Source organism: Seriola dumerili, unplaced genomic scaffold, assembly GCF_002260705.1.
Source record: "Seriola dumerili isolate Sdu_G_001 unplaced genomic scaffold, Sdu_1.0 BDQW01000155.1, whole genome shotgun sequence".
Taxonomy (NCBI): Eukaryota; Metazoa; Chordata; class Actinopteri; order Carangiformes; family Carangidae; genus Seriola; species Seriola dumerili.
The window spans coordinates 740,183-758,100 of record NW_019174410.1 but is presented as its reverse complement, the minus strand read 5'-3'; the positions used below and the strand labels follow the sequence as shown (position 1 = coordinate 758,100).

Genomic DNA, 17,918 nt, shown 5'->3' with positions numbered 1-17,918 from the left:
ACATGTGAATGTAGCTGAACTGTTTAATCACACGCTCACTTCTCCCCAACACTGCACTCCTGTCTGTCCATTTCTCCATTCCCACCTGCATCACCTAAATAATTCTGTAATATTCCTTTTGACACTTGACACTTGTTCACTATCCCCCAAAATGATGCAATGTAGTCAGGCGCCTTTTGTTCAGAGGTGACCTGTCACACAGTTGAGAAACTCGGTGAAAACCCACTCAACCAGTCGGTGTAGATCACTCGGGTAATTCACTCGGGTTATCCAGCTCCTGTCATATCCACCGAGGGTTTACACAAAAGCAGGTGGGCAGCCGTTCCCGCACGGAGAATAAAACCGTCATAAGAACAAGGTGTGGACGCAGTGGGTGAGCCAAGGCGGACTAAATCTCACCGCAGCTGATTTATGGGCTTTTCTTTCATAGCGGACCTTCGGACGTGTCACACACGGTGTGAATGACAATAATTAATGATTTTTCTAAAAAATCTATTAAGCTGCCTCAGTTTCAGGATCCTGCCGTTGTGCGTCACACTGTCATGGCTTAGAATGGAGGTTGTTTAATTAATGAATAAGTTAATAGATGAATTCAGGACAAGGATTAGAGGCAAGCCCAAACAGGGCTGGGTTACAAACAATAATACTAATAATAATGATAATGTGGGATTTACGAGCCTGGTTATGTTTTACTTTTCCATCAGATATTTACATCTTGCAGATCTATAATCAGAAAGAGATCAGAGACATAAGACTGACTGATCAGAGATATCACAAATCTGTTGCTTATTATAACTGAATATAAAAAGTAAGTGACGGTGCACAACAGGATGAAGATGACTACTCTCTGTATCGGCTGTCAAACTGTCATGTGCCCTACCCAAAATGTTTCAGTTGTTGTCTTTGGACAGACACAGTCTCTGGCCTGCCTCTCGTCTCAGGGCGTGTCCTCTCCGTCTGAGCTCACAACTATTCAAGTATTTAAAGGAGGCTTGAACGTGTAGCCGCGAACAGAAGATCTCTTCCTCCTCCTCCTCCGGTCTGCGTCGTCACACTTCTCCTGCCACTGAACTGAGTGAGTTTGAATCAGCTGTTTCACACGGAGCTCTGGTCTGTGTGCGGCCTGACAGTAATGTGACTTAATGTTGTTAATATCAACTCAGATTCATTTGCATTCAAGCTTTTGTCCTAACACCGTGCTGACAGATTTCCTGCCTGTGTAATTCACTTGATTAATAGGAGACAGTTACAAACAGAGTTCTGTATTTCTGTCTCACTGTCACACCAGGATTACGCACAGCCTATAAAAGTCTAAGAGGTCAATGATTTCCATTTCTTGCCTGATTAACTCTGTCAAACTTTGTTTTTAGTGTCGATCTGCTTGTTGAATGGATTTTCTTTCTTCACTTACAAACTGCATGAGACAGCTATAAATTCTAATGTACAGTATGTTTGTTAAAAAACCCAGTGAGAGATTTCTATCTCCCGATGAATATGCGATAACTCAATATAGTCTGACTGATGTGACATACACATTTACATCACTTGTCTCAGGATGGAGTAGAAAGTCAGCATTATAAATTAAACCCTGTGACTGCTTTAATTCTGTGAAGGCCCCTTTGTTTCTCTCTTAACGGCTCTGAACGAGTGGCCCCGAGGAGAACGGGTCATGAGTGTAGCTGTGGGATGCTTTCTGGATCATCACCCTCCTGCAGGAAAATAGTCTACTTTGACGAATAGGCACGAGTATATCTGCTGCTGATGTCATGGGAGCGAACTTATACCCACCTCATCTGACATCAGACCCAGTTTACTGAAGTGATGAGAGTCTCCGGCGTCTTATCGTCCACAACGTGTCACACAGAGTAACTCACCGCCGTGCAGGCCTGTGGTCCTACCTCCTCGTCTCACTGTGTTACTGCAAACATTTCGTGTTTTATTTGGCAGATTATTGGAAGCAGCAGCAGCAGCAGCAGCAGCAGCAGCCAGGAGGTTTGTTGTTGTTGATCTGAGTGGGCAGGTCGCAGACTGTAATCTCAACCACATGGAGCACGCTTCCATTCAGGCTTCATGCTCAGCCCCTCTCTGTGGCTCTGGCTCCAGGCGAGCGCTGTGCTGGCTCGTTTTCACGTTTAACAGTTTTGGAGGGACGACCCTGCGGTAAACTTTCACAACCCGCTGAGGCTTCCAAGTTCTAATAGTCGTGGTGATTTGGAGATGAAATCACATTAGTGAGAGAGCTGAAACAGAGAAACAGAGATTCAGTTGAGCAGTAACGCCATGGCAACAGCATGGCTCCAAGGAAGGCCGTGTCCGTCCACCAAGTTAGTCTAGAGTGAAATTAAACCAGATAAGAAACTAAAGATGGATTGACATGAAATGAAAGTTCACAACTAAAACCTGACAACTGACAATCCATCAGTCGACTGATTAGGGCCACAAATATCAATAACACAGATTCTAATAATCGATTCATCTACTTATTTTCTTGATTAATGGATTAATTGTTTGGGTTTAAAAATGTTTTGAAATTGCTTGTTTTGTTTGACCAACAATATAAAACCCAAAGGTGCTCAGCTTTACTGTCGATTATCAAAATATTTACCAATTAATTTTCTGTCGATCGATAAATAGATAAATGGACGAACTCAGATATATTTTCACAACATCCCACAGAGGAAGTGATGTCACTGAACATCAGCTCGGCTGTGATTGGGTCGTAGGTACGAGGCCGCAGGAGCTTTTATACAACAGTTCTACCAGCGCCATGTTAGTTAAATAAACAACAACAGATTATGATTTGTTTGTTTATTTAAACATTTATTTATTAATACAAATAGTTACGCAACTGGACTGTTGCTAAGCAACACATGAAAATTGTTTTGTTAAGCTCGTCTTTCAGCAGCGAATGTGACGCACAATCCTGATTTAACAGGAGGCGTTCACTTCCCTCCTCTACTACCGTACATCTCTGCTCCGTCTCTCAGCCTCACTGGCATCTGAATAAGGCGGGAACTCACTGTCAATCTTTTTATTGCTTCGTCAAGCCTGTTTTGTCAGCAGCTACATCAGTGACTGTTGCTCAGGAATGTAAAGCGTGTGAGAAGGAAGGGCTTTCACGGTTCACGTGCGCCTTGAAGGTGGAATTGCGTCTAGAAAAATGCAAGTGAAATCAGAGAGTGATCAGCAGAGGAGACACTAAAGGGACAGAGGGAGAAACTGAAGTTTTGCAGGATTCATGCACCTTTATCTTTGTTTCTTGAGCAGTTCTTCGTGGGCAAGAGCTGATGAAGCATTTACACATAAGAAATTCTTTTATTTCAAAGCACAGCTGTAAATCAGAGCACGTGCTCACCTCCCCAGAAAACCTCAGGGATCTGATTCAGCATCAGTGAATCAGCTCCAGATGTGTCCTGATGTTCCCGCTTCCTGCCATGAGGGAGAACTCTGTGTGTGAAGGACTAGGATAACCAGTTCAAGATCGTCCTATGATTTATTTTCTGTGGATCAAATCAGTATTTACAACAATGTCTTCTTCTCAACACAAGAGAATTATGCAAGTCACATGATCAGTTCCACCGTGTCTGTAATGTCTGTTCAGTTAATGTACTGACTGTGTCAAATATATATATTTCCTTATGTCCAATCTAAATTTATTTATGAGGCACATTTAGAGTGCTGTACATTAATATACAACAAAAACACACAACGTAAAGATTAATTAACGAAGCCATAATAATGAAGTGACAGATAAAAGCTTAAAGACTCAAAAGCCACAAAAACGTGGGTTTTAAGTTTAGTCTTAAAAATGTTGTTGGAGGGGAACAGCTGATGAAATCGCCCGTTCGCCTCAGCCTCGCCTCCTGGGACGACCAGGAGCAGCTGGTCTGAAGACCTGAGGGGTCTGGGGACGGAGAGGGGGCAGAGGGGCTCAGAGATGAACTCGGGTGTCGGGCCGCGTAAAGCCTTAAAACAAATAAAAGAACCTTGAACTCCGTTCGGTGTTTGACTGGCAGCCAGTGCAGCGATGCAGGTACAGGTGAGATGCTGTTTCTTTTTCTGGAACCTGTAACATCTGTAACACCTGGAGGTGTGGGTGTACCCCACCTCTCGCCCGAAAGGATGCTGGGATAGGCTCCAGCCCCCCCGCGACCCTACTAGAGGATAAGCGGTAGAAAATGGATGGATGGATAAAAGACAAATGGTTGAAACAGATGGCTGAAGGTAAAAAAAAAAATGACATAGCTACAAGTACGTGGAAAAAATAGACAAATGTAATGGACAAAAATAAACGAATGAACCGTAATTCCCGCCTCGTGGTTTCGTGCCTCAGACACTCGGACCAGTTTCAGGTCACAACGTCTTGAGTAATGGCAAAAAAAAAGTGTTTTGTGAGGTCACACTAACCTTGACCTTTAACCTTTGACCTTTAGTTGCCAAAATCTAATAAGTTCATCCTTGAATCTGAGTGAACCTTTGCACCAAATTTCAAGAAATTACCTCAAAGCGTTACAGACGTAATGCATTCACAAGGCCAAAACCAGGTTTTGTGAGGTCACCGTGACCTTGACCTTTGACCTCTGACCACCAAAATCTTCTCAGTTCATCTTTATGTCCAAGTTAATGTTTGTGCCAAATGTGAAGAAGTTTGTTCGAGGTGTTATATAATAATAAATAATACATAATATAAAATAATAGCTAAATTGATGAATGTCTGAAAGAGATGGAAGTAGCAGATAAATGGCTAAAATAGTTAGCCAATGAGCTAATGACAAAGTGGTTGAAAATCCACCTTCTCTCTAACTGGCAGCTGTGTTAAAACATTAGGTAACAATATCCATTCTTCCATAAATCATTCATTCTCCGCCCCACCTCTCCTCAAACGGTCGCTGGAGCCAATCCCAGCTGACACTGAGGCGAAGGTGGAGTACACCCGACAGGTCGCCAGTCCTTCACAGGGCCGCAAAACAATCATTCACACCCACAGTTCAGAGTCACCGATTACCCTGAACCTGCGTGTGCACGAGAAGGGCAGAACACATCATGTATAGAGTTGAATAAGATCCAGCTGGAGTGAGAACAGCTGAGCGGTGTCAGTGACGAGACTGAACCAACTGTGATAAATCATTACGAGATTTTCAGCGTAATGTTGATCATTTCTCCGTCGCTCTGGAGGCAGCAGCACGCAGAAACCTGATCTAAAGGTAGAGTTTAATATATTTTGTGTAATGAAAAGCTTGATTAACTTTATCTGAGACTCAGCAAAACTAAACTCACGCATAAAACAGGGAAATAATGTAAAACTGTAAAACAAAACTCAGAGCGGCACTCCGACGTTTTCTCCTCCTCTCACTGAGAACTCTGGATCACAGCTGAAGTTACAGGAGGCCGGTCGGTGAAAGGGTCAGAGTAGTTCCCTCTGTCAGGAGCAGCCAGCTGTTGTGTCTCTGTAGTAATATCCGTCCCCTGCAGCTCCGTGCTCGAGCCCAAGATAAACAGTTTTGCAGGGATTTGGATCTTTTTTTTAAATTTATTTAGGATTTAAAACATAATCTATGGGATATTATTCCTCCAGTCGTCACGGACACGATCCCCCTTCATATCTCCAACAAGAATCTACTGGTATTAAGTTCTACTGATACGGTTGTTGTGGTGTCCCATAACATCTGTGTGTTGTTTTCAGCTGAATAAATCCATCGCCCATTTCCTTGTATGTTGTAGTAATTGTTGTTGAAACATGACTTCCAGGTCTCCTGCTGTTTCTCGACCTTGACCAAAAGGTCACGTTATAGTTCCTGTAGTAAACGACGGATCCTGGCAGCGATGCCCCGACGTGATGAAGATGTAATCAGCAGGTCTTCAGTCGGGCCGGTTACAGGGCTTCCTCACCTTTTAGACAAGCCACTTTACAGTTGGTCAAAGCTCCAGATCTGATTATATGGTCATTTATATTTATCTACCATTTAGCTGAAGTTCAGGAAGTGCTCAGTGTGGCTCTAAAATAAATGCAAAACATAATTAATTCCAGCTTTTTGACACACAGGCCTTACTTTTTTATTTACTGATTTATTCCGGTTTATATTTACACTTTTCTTTTTTTTGTGGCACTCCTGTGACTCCACAGAGTTAGTGTCAGTAATAAGAGGATGATCCTTCTGGAGGGAGATAGACAACCTCTAACTTCAGTCTCTATCTGGAACCAGCTTGGTTTCTCTCTCGCCTCATGTACTTATTGATATTATTGATCGTCCAGTGAAAGCATCTAAGACTGGGAGGAGAAAATCACCCTTTCTGTCCGTGAGCTTGTAGCGTCTTTATTTCTAAGTGGAGCCGTTACTTCCCCAAAGGATCAAAATGAGACAAAATCTGTGAAGCAGGCGTCAGGTATTTGAAACTTATAACCTGATATATCCTCTGATTGGTAGAATTTAATTTTAACAATATGAATGTGCGTCTTCTGTGTTTCACTCCAACTGCAGATTACATTTGCCAAACACACGACGGGCTCAAATCCCAAATTCCTCTCTCTTATCTCGGGCTAATTAACACGTGTTGTGATACGGGAGCCATCTGTACATGAGGCTGTCGCACACATGATGCTCCGCTCAGCTGAGCTCCAACTGTGGATTAGTTAACTGTAGTGAAACCTTTCGAGCCGTCAGCTGTAGAATGAACAAAAATATAAACGCAACGCTTTTGTTTTTACTCCCATTTTTCATGACTTGAAATAAAAGATCTGAGACTTTTTGTATGAACACAAACACACACAGATATCCTGTGACGAGGCGCCGAGGCCGCTGTCGTGCAGTTTATCTGTTGCTGTGGCCTCACGTCGCAGCGCGATGGACACAGTTGATGGAAGCTGAAAACATCCCGGTCGTTGCAGACATGTCACCCACTGAGCTGATGTGTGGGACGCTGCGGATCATGTTCCGGTTCCGGTGTTGGAAATGTGTTGAACTACATGAGGCGAACGGTGATCGCAGCAGATACTGACTCACATCTGTAGCCCAAGTCACAGTGTTCAGTACCTAATAAATGTCTTTGTTTTTTCCAAAATAAAACTGTTCATTTTATTGTGACGAGGCCCAGGACACACCTGTGCAATAGTCATGCTGAAGGAGAACTGATTCAAACACCTTTGTGAACAGAGTTTGAGAGAAAGAAGGTCTTAGTGCTGCTTTACATCTTTATCTGTGTGTCTGTCAGGATGCCTGTAGCGATGAGGTCGGTCAGAGACACAGCTGCGGTGGGTCGGTTTCCAACTGTCAATTTCTGGGAGGAGACGGAAAAAGAAACAGAAAAACCAGAAGAAAACAACGTCCAGAAAGAAAACGCGTGTCAGCAGTGGCTGCGAAAGGTCTGTCCGTGCTGCTGTCCCAAGCCCAACGACGATGACATCACAGACACTGTGATCACAGGTATTGATGACGGAGATAAGGAGGATGGCACAAATGGCGGGAAGCCCGTGACTGATGGCGGCGAGCTTGATGGTATAACTTCACCTTGAAGAACTCACAGTCGTGTTATTGATCGCACACATGATGAAATGACTTCCCTCTCTCTCGTCCTCGTCTCCACAGAACTCCTTCTCAAAGTTCAGTCGGTCGACCTGATGAAGAGCCGGTCAGGGGAGAACCGCACGGAGCATCACACCAGTCTCTACCAAAGTGATGACTTCATCATCCGCAGAGGGCAGACCTTCCAGATGTGGATCACCCTGTCACGACCTTTTAACCCCAACACTGACAAACTTCACCTCGACCTTAAGACAGGTGAGTCACAAACTGTAGTCCACACATCCAAGAGAGTTACTGCAGGTTCTCCCCGTTTTCATTTTCTATTTCATTTCAGTGTTTGTACAGACTCAAGGCTCTTTACAGTCGAAGGCCAAGACCTGAATTATAGAGAGAAACTAACGGATAACTATTATTGTTATCAATAATAATAATATCAATAATAATAATAATAATAGTAATAATAATAATAAATACTAATACACTTTTTTAATCAAAATAATGTAAATGTAATTTTATTGTTTGTTATTTTGTAAATTCTTTTTGGACGATCTGTTCAGAAATAGTTTTTTACATTCAGGTCTCTTGAAAATGAGATTTCTATCTCAGTAGGATTCACCTGAATAAATAAAGGTTCATAATAATATTAATAATAATAATGATGATAACAATAATAACAACAACAACAATAATAATAATGATAATAATAATAATAATAATACTGAATAAAACTGCACAGATTTCCCATGTGACTGGCCTCTAATCTTAAAAGTGTGAAACCGGATGGGCACAGTCCCGCCCGGCCACACTCACATGCTTCCCTGACCCTGTGCACATGATAACCCCCCCCCCCCCCCGGGCAGTCATGGGAAACTGAGGACGGACGGGGGTCAGGGCTGCAGGAGGGAAAACCCGCGAGAGCTTCAGCTTTTATTCTCATATGCTCTACGCCATTCATTCATCTGCTCATGTGTGAGATTTAAAGATGGAAGAAAGGTGGTGGGGGTGGGGGTGGGGTATTTTTTGTCAGAATTGCTATGGCAACCGCTGTGGTTGCTATGCTCCAGGTAGAGTGCTTCACAGATGCCCTCGGTCCTGCTGTAATGCAAAGTCTCTGTCTGCTGACCGTTCGCCATCGACGCTGTCCGCCACCTGTTTACCCACAGTGCATTTCTGTCTCTGCTGCCTCTGCCATTGTGTCGAGTGCTGGAAGGCAGAGAGGACACAGACCAATATAGATCCTACAATTACAGCTGTATGTGTTGAGTGAAGCTTGAGGAGAATAATTACACCGTCTCTCTTTGAAACGTTCGCCACGTGTTTCCTGCTGAAGACGGAGGAAAGTGCACATGGTGCAAACGTAAAAATGAAATTTTGTTTTTTGAGAGAGAGAGAAAAAAGCAAGTTGTTCCGACCTATGAGTCCACAGTGTGATGTAATAACAACAAATAACAGCACTGATCATGAATAATCATTCAGTAATATTAAAAAGCCATCTGTCCTACAGCAATAAGCAGCAGGACAATAGCAGCTGCAGATAATGCAAATGTATTACCCTTTTGAAAATCACGCCACCGCCGCCACCGCCGCCGCTCACCAAATGGTGGAGATTTTATTTCATTTCAGAACAAACAGGAAGGAGACATTTTTCATTTTTCCATTCATATCTCAGTTCAAACTGTTCTGGGCTGCTCTCAGTCCAAACAGCATGAGGGTAATCACAGTTCAATCTGCCCACACAGAGGGAAGTCTTTAAGATTCAGGTGAAAGTCAGCGAATGCTCTGACTTTGTCGTTTCGTTGTGTGTTTCAAATCTCCGCTAACGGCTCCGAGCGACAGTTTCCTGTCCAACTCACCTGCTGCAGGCAGAGTGAGTAGAGACCGAGCCCACAGGTCGACAAACCGACATGCGCTGAAGTCTCAGCTCCACACGCCCCTCCTCTTTAGCTGGGAGTTACGGGCGGAGTCAGGCACTGCCAAGATGGCGATGGTGGAGCAGCTCACTCTGAGCTTCAGAAACCTGTGGGTGACGTCACAGAGGCGATGTCCATCTTTATTTACAGTCTATGGTCCAAACGTACCAGCAGCTTTAAAGTTCACTAATTAACTGATTATTGTAGGAAACCAAAGCTTATCGTAGTTTAGGTGTAAAAATGACTCGTGGTCGTTCAGGAGTGTGTGTTTCTTCTTTGTTGGCCAGCAGCAGTGACTTCCTGCCTGTAGCAGGCGTGATATTGATCTTGTCATCTAACTTTTGGCAAGAAAGGAGTCAGCCGTCACGCTCTGAGGACCGTCAATACCCACAGCAAACATCTTGGATATTTAACCATTCATTTTCCAGAGTGTCAAAGCGTCAAAGGGAAATTTTGACCTGGACTCGGCACCAGACGCTGAGCTTCTCCGTCGGCTGGTTCCTCATTGTGCTGCTCCTACGTCTCTGTATTGATTTTCAGTTTCACGGTCGGGGTAACACAGTGACTGCTACGTTTCTGTTCACACTGGTTGTTTCTTTCATCTCTGCGGAGGCAGGTTCAGGTTCCAGTTGTCACACAATCAGCCGTCTGTCCGTCCAGATCATCGTCTCAGGAAAGTTGTGACTTGAATCTGTTGAGTCATTTGTAAACACATTGAACAAAAGACAAAGTGACACCCACTGAGGAGAGAGCACAGAAACCAGTGAGGGCTGCAGTGATCCTCCTCCACCTGATACCTCAGTATTTTAGCTGTGAGTGGAGTTTCTTCATTAACTCCAGTCCACTGTGTTTTGGGAGCTGTGACTGACGATGACCTCTCTTTATACCCAGGATGCAGAGGCTGATGTCAGCACTGTTCAGGCAGAGCAGTCACACTGAAGCTGCTGCCAAAGCAAAGTTTCCATTTATAGTTCAGCTCCACTGAGATCAAACTCTGTCATGACATGCTGTGTGTGCGTGTGCGTGTGGGTGTGCGTGTGTGTGGGTGTGCGTGTGTGTGTGTGTATTGTGTGTGCACACCTCGTCAGATCCATAAAAGCTGGATTCTTTCTACTGGGTTTCTGTTTATTTAAACATGCACAACATAGTAGGAATGCAGGTGTGGCGTTTATGGAAAAACAAATACAGTGATTAAAGTGTGTGGAGCTCTGTCTGGGCATGGTATGACACACAATAAGCCATATGTCTCACCTGTCTCACCTGTCCCACCTGTGTCCCCTCAGGGCCACTGCCAGCAGTGTCAAAGGGAACCCATGTCATCATCCCTCTGGTGGAGGAGCTGGAGGACGATGGTTGGGAGGCTGCTGTCGTGTCACAGGACGACAAGAGGATTAAACTGTCAGTTCATTCTCCTCCCACGGCCGCCATTGGCCGATATAAACTCACGGTGGAAACCAGTGGCGCAAACGGCCGCGCTGTTTCCACACACGACCCCGCCAACGACATCTACATGTTGTTCAACCCCTGGTGTGAAGGTAAACATCTGGTTTAAAACACTTTCCAACACACACACGTACAGGTTCATCTCTCTGGTTGATGGCAGCAAAAAAAAAAAAGAAAAGAAGAAAAACATTGCAATACAGCAGCATACATCCCTTAAATATGAGGCTACAGTTAGATAGCAGCTAGCTTAGCATAAAGACTGGAAGCAGGAGGAAACAGGAAACCTTCCTAACCTGCCAGCACCTCTAAAGTTCATTATATTACATGTTACATGTCTCATTTGTTTACGTGTAAAACAGTCTCCACTTGTTGCGTGGGAACTGCTCAGAGCCAAGAAACTGTCCAGTGAAATGCTCTTTTTACTCTCTGGCTTTTGTTCATATTGAACAAGATTTAACATGTTAATTAAAGATCTAAAGAGGTGGAACGCAGCCAGGGCGACTGTTTCCTCCTGACACCACGTTGGCGTTGTGGCGTTAATCTCCCCATCTCAATAAAAGAGAAAAAAAAAAAGGAAGTGATTAAACGGAGAACAGGGCGACTTCAGCGTCTCTCATAAGTCACTTGTCAATCTGACACGTTTTTTAATCTTGACACGATCACAATCATTTCTGAGAAAACATGTAGGAGGCAGAGACATGTTTAATCAATGAGCATCACAATCCTCACAGACACATTGTCCAACACACACCGTCTCAAACATCAAACTTCACCGTGAAGTCTCTTGTTTTACCTGCAGCGGTTTTACTGCAGCTTCTGATGTGAGATCTGCAACTGACAAAAAAAATTAATAAATCACATGAAAATTGTGGTAAAAAGTAAGAAAACTGAAAAGCTTGTGTGAGAATGTCAGAGAGCATGGGTCAGCGTTGTTTCTCTCTCCCTCTCTCAGAGGACACAGTGTTCATGGACTCTGAGGACGAGAGGCAGGAGTACGTCCTCAACGATGTTGGACGGATCTACTACGGCACAGAGAATCAGATCGGAGTGAGGACCTGGAACTACGGCCAGGTGAGCCGCATCAGCGTTTTCATCTGAGAGGCAGAAACCGACTGACTCTCCCTCACCTCCCTCCTTTCCTCCTCTGCTCTGTTCAGTGTGACGACGGGATCCTGGCCGCCTGCCTCTTCGTGCTGGAGAAGAGTGGAACTCCTCCGTCTGGCTGGGGAGACCCGGTGAACGTGGTGCGGATCATCTCAGCCATGGTGAGGCCGACCACACCTGATCTACCTACGTTTTACATTTCTCTTCCTCAGGTGCCAGCGCACTTCCACAGGAGCTGTACTCACAACAACTGTCTGTCTTTTCTTTCACGAAGGACAGACAGGCACCTCAGGATGAGGTTAGATATCAGCTCCTGTCACATTTCACACCAGCTGCACGGCCCTGAATGAGCTAACCCGTTTGCAACACAGGAGACAGGAAGTGTAAACCATTTCATACCACTGGCGCCGGTTGTAATGCGTCATCTACAGTATCTTTGATGAGGTCTGTCCTGCTAGAAACGTCACCAGCTGCTTTTATAAAAAGAAAAAAAAGTAGCTAAAGGATTTTAAAAGTCACAAAATCTGGAGAGAAAATGTGAGAGTTGCCGACGCGGCTCAGTAGGAAACCTCATTAAAGGTTTAAAGGTGTGTTGATGAGCACTGGCCTCTTTTATTTTGCTTTTTACTTTTCTTTATAATCTATATTTTGAAAATGACAAGGTTTTCCATGATCTGTCATCATCCTGTCAACGTGAACATTTAGACAGATTGTCAGATTGTTTATTACATAATGGTGATGAACACTGACTGTGGGGGGGGGGGGGGGGGGGGGGTCTCCAACAGACGCTAGAATCATCTTTGTGTCCGGCCGTGATAACAGTCTCCACTCAGCTCTCACAGTGGGTCAGCGGGACGCCTGCAGCATCACAGCGTGTGGGCTGATGGATTTTCTTTCTGTCCTTTTTTGAGCGACGACACAAACTGAGACATTCAGACGGAAAGGTCTGTGCGATGAGCGGCAGCAGCTCAGGTGAAGGGAAGGCAGCGTCGCTCTGTCAGTCTGACCCCCCTTACCTTTCCCTAATGCTACCATGAGGTTGTCATTTCTTTTAGGGAAATGTCTCGACCTCCACAGACACTGGGTCACTGTAGCTGCTGAACCCTGTGGACTTTGGTGATCCTCTGACCTTTTCCCTCTGGCGCCACCAGCGGGTCAGAGTTATCACACTGAGAAATATCTCAACGTCTGCTAGATGGAGTGGCACAAAACTTTCTGTTACTTTGTGCTGTTCATGTTCCTGTCAGAGAAGAAAGTGCAGTGTTGGGGGGGGCGACCTGACCGCTGAGCGGTGAGGGCCTGAACCACACGGGGGTAAAAAGCCCCGAGCAGCAGGTGCCAGTCGGCCCGTTCACTCTCTCTCTGCCTGTACTCATATCTGTCTTTCCCTTTCAAACAACAGCATAAAGGCCCAGAATAAAGACTTAAAGACAGAGAGAGTGTGTAGTCTTGTTAGAGCCTGTTAGCAGACACTATAAAGCTGCTGACCGCAGACACAAACAGAAAGAGAGGTCTCACTCCTTCTGTTTTTCTGTAAACTGAATTTATTAATTCAGAGTTGTTTTTTTTAATGAAACCAAAAACCACTTCCTTCATTTTTCCAGGTCAACTCCCCCGATGACCGAGGTGTCGTGCAGGGAAACTGGTCAGCAAACTACACAGGCGGGAGCAGTCCCACGCTGTGGAGTGGAAGTGTGGAAATCCTGAAGCAGTACCATAAAAGCAGCGGCTCCCCCGTGAAGTACGGCCAGTGCTGGGTGTTTGCTGGCGTGGTCACCACAGGTGAGATCACTGTTTGGGCTTTGGTTTTTTCCTCAGAGTAAATGTCACACAGACTCTGAACCTCTGAGGCCTCTTCACTCAGTGTCACGGTGTCTGGGCGTCCCCTGTCGGACCGTCACCAACTTCAGCTCGGCTCATGACACAGACGTCTCCTTGACGACGGATGTGTACTTGGACGAGAACCTGGAGCCTATAGCTCACCTCAACGCCGACTCCATCTGGTGAGTTCTGTAATGCTGCGACACGCCTCAAGCCTTCCCTCATCATGACGTACAGCACCGTCTGGTTCACTGACCTGAGTCTTTCCCTGAAGGAACTTCCACGTGTGGAACGACTGCTGGATGGCTCGTCCAGACTTGCCCCCGGGTAACGGAGGCTGGCAGGCTGTTGACTCCACCCCCCAGGAGACCAGCCAGGGCACCTTCCGCTGTGGCCCCGCCTCTCTTTCTGCTGTCCGCAATGGTCAGGTCTACCTCAAACATGACTGTCCGTTCGTGTTTGCAGAGGTTTGTGGATGTTCAACTCCTTAAAGAAAACTCCTAACGACTGTTTTGTTTTCTGCGCACTGAGCACTGATAAAGAGCCGAGTGGTGCACATCAAAAGAAGCGGCACAGTTTCACATCTGTCTCCCTCCCTCTGTGCATCAGGTAAACAGTGATAAGATCTACTGGCAGAGGAACGCAGACGGGACCTTCAGTCAAATCTACAGCGAGAAAAAGGCCGTGGGCCACAACATCAGCACCAAGGCTGTTGGCTCTGATGAACGCAGTGACATCACGCACCTTTACAAACATCCTGAAGGTATCATCCAACAAAACGCACACACTGAAATATTCACTTAACAAGATGGGATGAATAAGCCAGCCTGGTTCATCACTATTAGTGTCCCCTGGAAACACTGCCATTGTCGCCTGTGTTTCTTGCAGTGTGTGTGTGTGTGTGTGTGTGTATGTATGTGTGTTTGTGTGTGTGTGTGTGTGTGTGTGTGTGTGTGTGTAGTGTGATTATAGATCAGCTCTAGCTTCTATATTAATACTGTGAAAGTATCAAAGCCTCAGTCCACAGAGAAATGCACACAGCCTGTATTCAGAAACTGAGCCTTAAAACCAGCCGTCAGGACTTCTGGAACTTTGTGATGTCACAACAAAGCAGTCACCAAGCCCCGCCCACCTGGACCCACCATCCAAACCTTGCAGGATTTGGTTTCTCTGAGTGTTTTTACCTGAAATCTGCTTTATTTTTATTGGATCACTCAGAAAACAGTCAGCCAATCAGAAGAGAGGCTCAGAGCCTCCTCTCTTCTGATTGGCTCACCGACCTGTTGTTACTAGAGCTCCAGAGAGAAGCCTGAGAGAGGAGATGTGAAACTACACTGAGATGGTTTTTATATCTTCTGATGGATCAACACTGGAAACGTCAGATAAGGAACCTTGAAAAGTTTTACTGACACCGCGATAAATGAGTTTTCAGATCTGTGTATTCTGCTACAGGAACTCTGATCTACCAAACCTTAAAGTAAAACTGTGTAAAAGAGTAAAATGCGGGACCTTTAAGTTAAAGAAGTGACGTTCCTCCAACAGTGTTTATGCAGAGAGGAGAAAAGGTATAAAACAAGAAACTGGACCTTTACGTTGCAGTGTGTTGACCTCTCAGGGCCGCCGTAGTTTCCTCTGTATCACTCATTGAATTAACTTGACGTTTCTGGTCGTTCTCAGGCACAGAGGAGGAACGCATCGCCGTGGAAACAGCATCTCGATACGGCTCCAAAGCCGAGGCCTATTCGTCTCCCACAGCGGAGGACGTCTCTGTCGAAGTGACCATGGAGGGTGAAGGTCCTAAAATGGGAGGGGACGCAGAACTGACCATCAAGTTGAAAAACAGCAGCTCAGAGCAGCGCACAGTCCTCCTGCACAGCCAGGCGGCGGTCATGTACTACACCGGTGTCCACAAGGCCACGGTCAGAAAGGACAACACAGACGTGCACGTGCTGCCCAACGAAGGTGGGTGGAGGGTTTCAGGATGGAGGAGACGGAGGTTGAGGATCTTTTATTCCTTTGGTGGCATGAAAGAAGTGAATCTGTGAGCGTGTTTCCTGTAACAAGGAAAAAAGCCTTTTTAAGTTCAACATTTTGATAAATATATTTATTCGTTTTCTTCCCGAGAGTTGGATGATTATTGAAGATTGATCTCAGAGTGGTATCAATCTTTCGTATCGATCTTCTCATTGTACTCTCTGTAAGAAAGCGATTCTCTAAATGTCAAACTATCGCTTTAACGAGTTTTCTTGATGCTAACTAAAACAATAATAAAAGCTAATTATAAAATCAGACGATACTGAAACGTGATGCAGAAGATGACAGACGAACAGAGAATCACCAGCAGATGTTGATGTTGTCATTTCCTGTGTACAGTCAAGATTTTGGAGTGGTCCCTGAACTACAAAGACTACAAGGACCAGCTGATCGACCAGGCCGCCCTGATGCTGACACTGTCAGGCAGGGTCACAGAAACACAGCAGGTCCTGGCCACTCAGTTCAGCTTCCGACTCAGGACCCCAGACCTCATCCTGAAGGTCAGACAAGCAGCTTCACAGGAAAGTAATACACGTTAGACTCTTTCATTTCAGATCTGACTTTGTTCCTCTCTCTTTGTTTTGTTGTCACAGCCAATCGGGAAGGCCGTGGTAGGTGAGAAGACGTCAGTGGAGATTTCATTTACGAACCCGCTACCACGGGTGCTGAAAGCAGTGACCTTCCACGTGGAGGGACTCGGCCTCATGACCGCTCGAAAGATCCGTTATGGGTGAGGAGAGAAAATACACTTTATATCCAGCTCAGTTTTTCTTACACTGCGTCGCCTGTCGTTCTCTTTTGTGACCGCCGCTCTCATTTCCTGTCCCACCCTCAGAGATATTGGCAGCCACGCCTCCATGTCTCTCACCGAGCACTTCGTCCCCACGCTGCCCGGGACCAGGAAGTTACTGGCTTCACTGGACTGCCAGCAGCTCACCCAGGTCCACGGTGTGACCGACATCACTGTGGGGGAGAAGAGCGGCGCCGCTCTATAGCCATGTGACTCACGCTGACGCTGAATGTCTGAAGCATTTTCCCATGTAATATAACGTATATGGAAAGCTTCTATTTATTTATACAACACGGCGACCACGGACAACTACTCATGAAACAACGGAACCTTTTCTACCTTAGCACACATCACGCTGTTTTACGTTTTAATGCGACGTAGTTCTACAACATGCAGGTGTGTGAAGTGCAGCTCTGATCATTCTTCCACAGAGGATACACAACGTGGCAGCTCCAACCAAAGTGTGTTGAGATCATGTCTCCTATTTATATAAACTATGTATTTATTTTGTTTACACTGTGTGATGGTGAGAATTATTTTATTTAAAAGATAAATATGTGTATGTGTCATGTATTATTAAAACACAAATATTTAAAAATGTGTGTGTCCTGGTCACTTGTTGACCGAACGTCACGACAGTTTGTTTCTGGTGTTTGGTGAAGTGGAACCTCAGAGAGCTCAAGCCGCAGAAAGAGCTGCATCTTTTTTTGACTCTCCTTCACATGTCAAAACAGAGCAGTGAAGGGGGTGGGGGTGGGGGTGGGGGTTCAGGTGAGAAACGCTCCAGCTTTATGGGAAACCATGTGACCCCACTCCTAAGTGACAAAGACAAAACGCTCAGACACACATGATGATTAGTGGGACGTCGGCTTGTTTCCTGCAGCTGACAGATGATTGACGGGTCAAGACATGCAGCTCCCTTTATTCATTTCATTTGCCTTTCCCTCCTCCACACAGCGCACACTCTGTCGCACACAGGCAGAAATATTGTTTGTTAATAGATGTTGACGTCGTCGGAGTTTCTGGAAAACAATACAAACACAATTTTTGTTTGCTGCTGCAGTGGGGCGTGAACATATGCTATACATACATCTATTACAGGACTGTTGTAGTCCACTGTGCAGGAAGTCAGAGGCAGAAGAGGCAAGAAACTAGAACATAGAAATAATATGTAAAAAACAATGACGCATATGATGCCAGTGAAATACAGTTCTTATTTAAATGTTCGATGTTTTGGACGTGCACCTGATTCTCTATCGAACAAACAAAGACAGACAATAACACTGATTTTGTAAA

General features: G+C 45.2%; 1 protein-coding gene across 1 annotated transcript; it reads left to right on the top strand.

Moving 5' to 3' along the window:
- The first annotated feature begins 1,015 nt into the window (after window positions 1-1,015).
- Window positions 1,016-17,147, top strand: LOC111226357 (protein-glutamine gamma-glutamyltransferase K-like). The gene is made up of 14 exons (XM_022751459.1): window positions 1,016-1,075; window positions 7,210-7,493; window positions 7,584-7,775; window positions 10,714-10,965; window positions 11,826-11,944; window positions 12,031-12,138; window positions 13,582-13,759; window positions 13,842-13,980; window positions 14,073-14,265; window positions 14,408-14,561; window positions 15,476-15,760; window positions 16,172-16,332; window positions 16,426-16,562; window positions 16,668-17,147. Exons 2-14 carry the CDS (start codon window positions 7,211-7,213, stop codon window positions 16,825-16,827), a joined length of 2,361 nt encoding a protein of 786 aa, XP_022607180.1. The 5' UTR covers window positions 1,016-1,075; window position 7,210; the 3' UTR covers window positions 16,828-17,147.
- The last annotated feature ends 771 nt before the right edge of the window (window positions 17,148-17,918 follow it).

Bases quoted from the DNA above. Each gene is read 5' to 3' on its own strand.
- LOC111226357 (XM_022751459.1), top strand. From the start codon at position 7,211: ATGCCTGTAGCGATGAGGTCGGTCAGAGACACAGCTGCGGTGGGTCGG. The intron at 11,945-12,030 runs GTGAGCCGCATC...TGCTCTGTTCAG, and splicing joins GGACCTGGAACTACGGCCAG to TGTGACGACGGGATCCTGGC. The intron at 14,266-14,407 runs GTTTGTGGATGT...TCTGTGCATCAG, and splicing joins GTCCGTTCGTGTTTGCAGAG to GTAAACAGTGATAAGATCTA.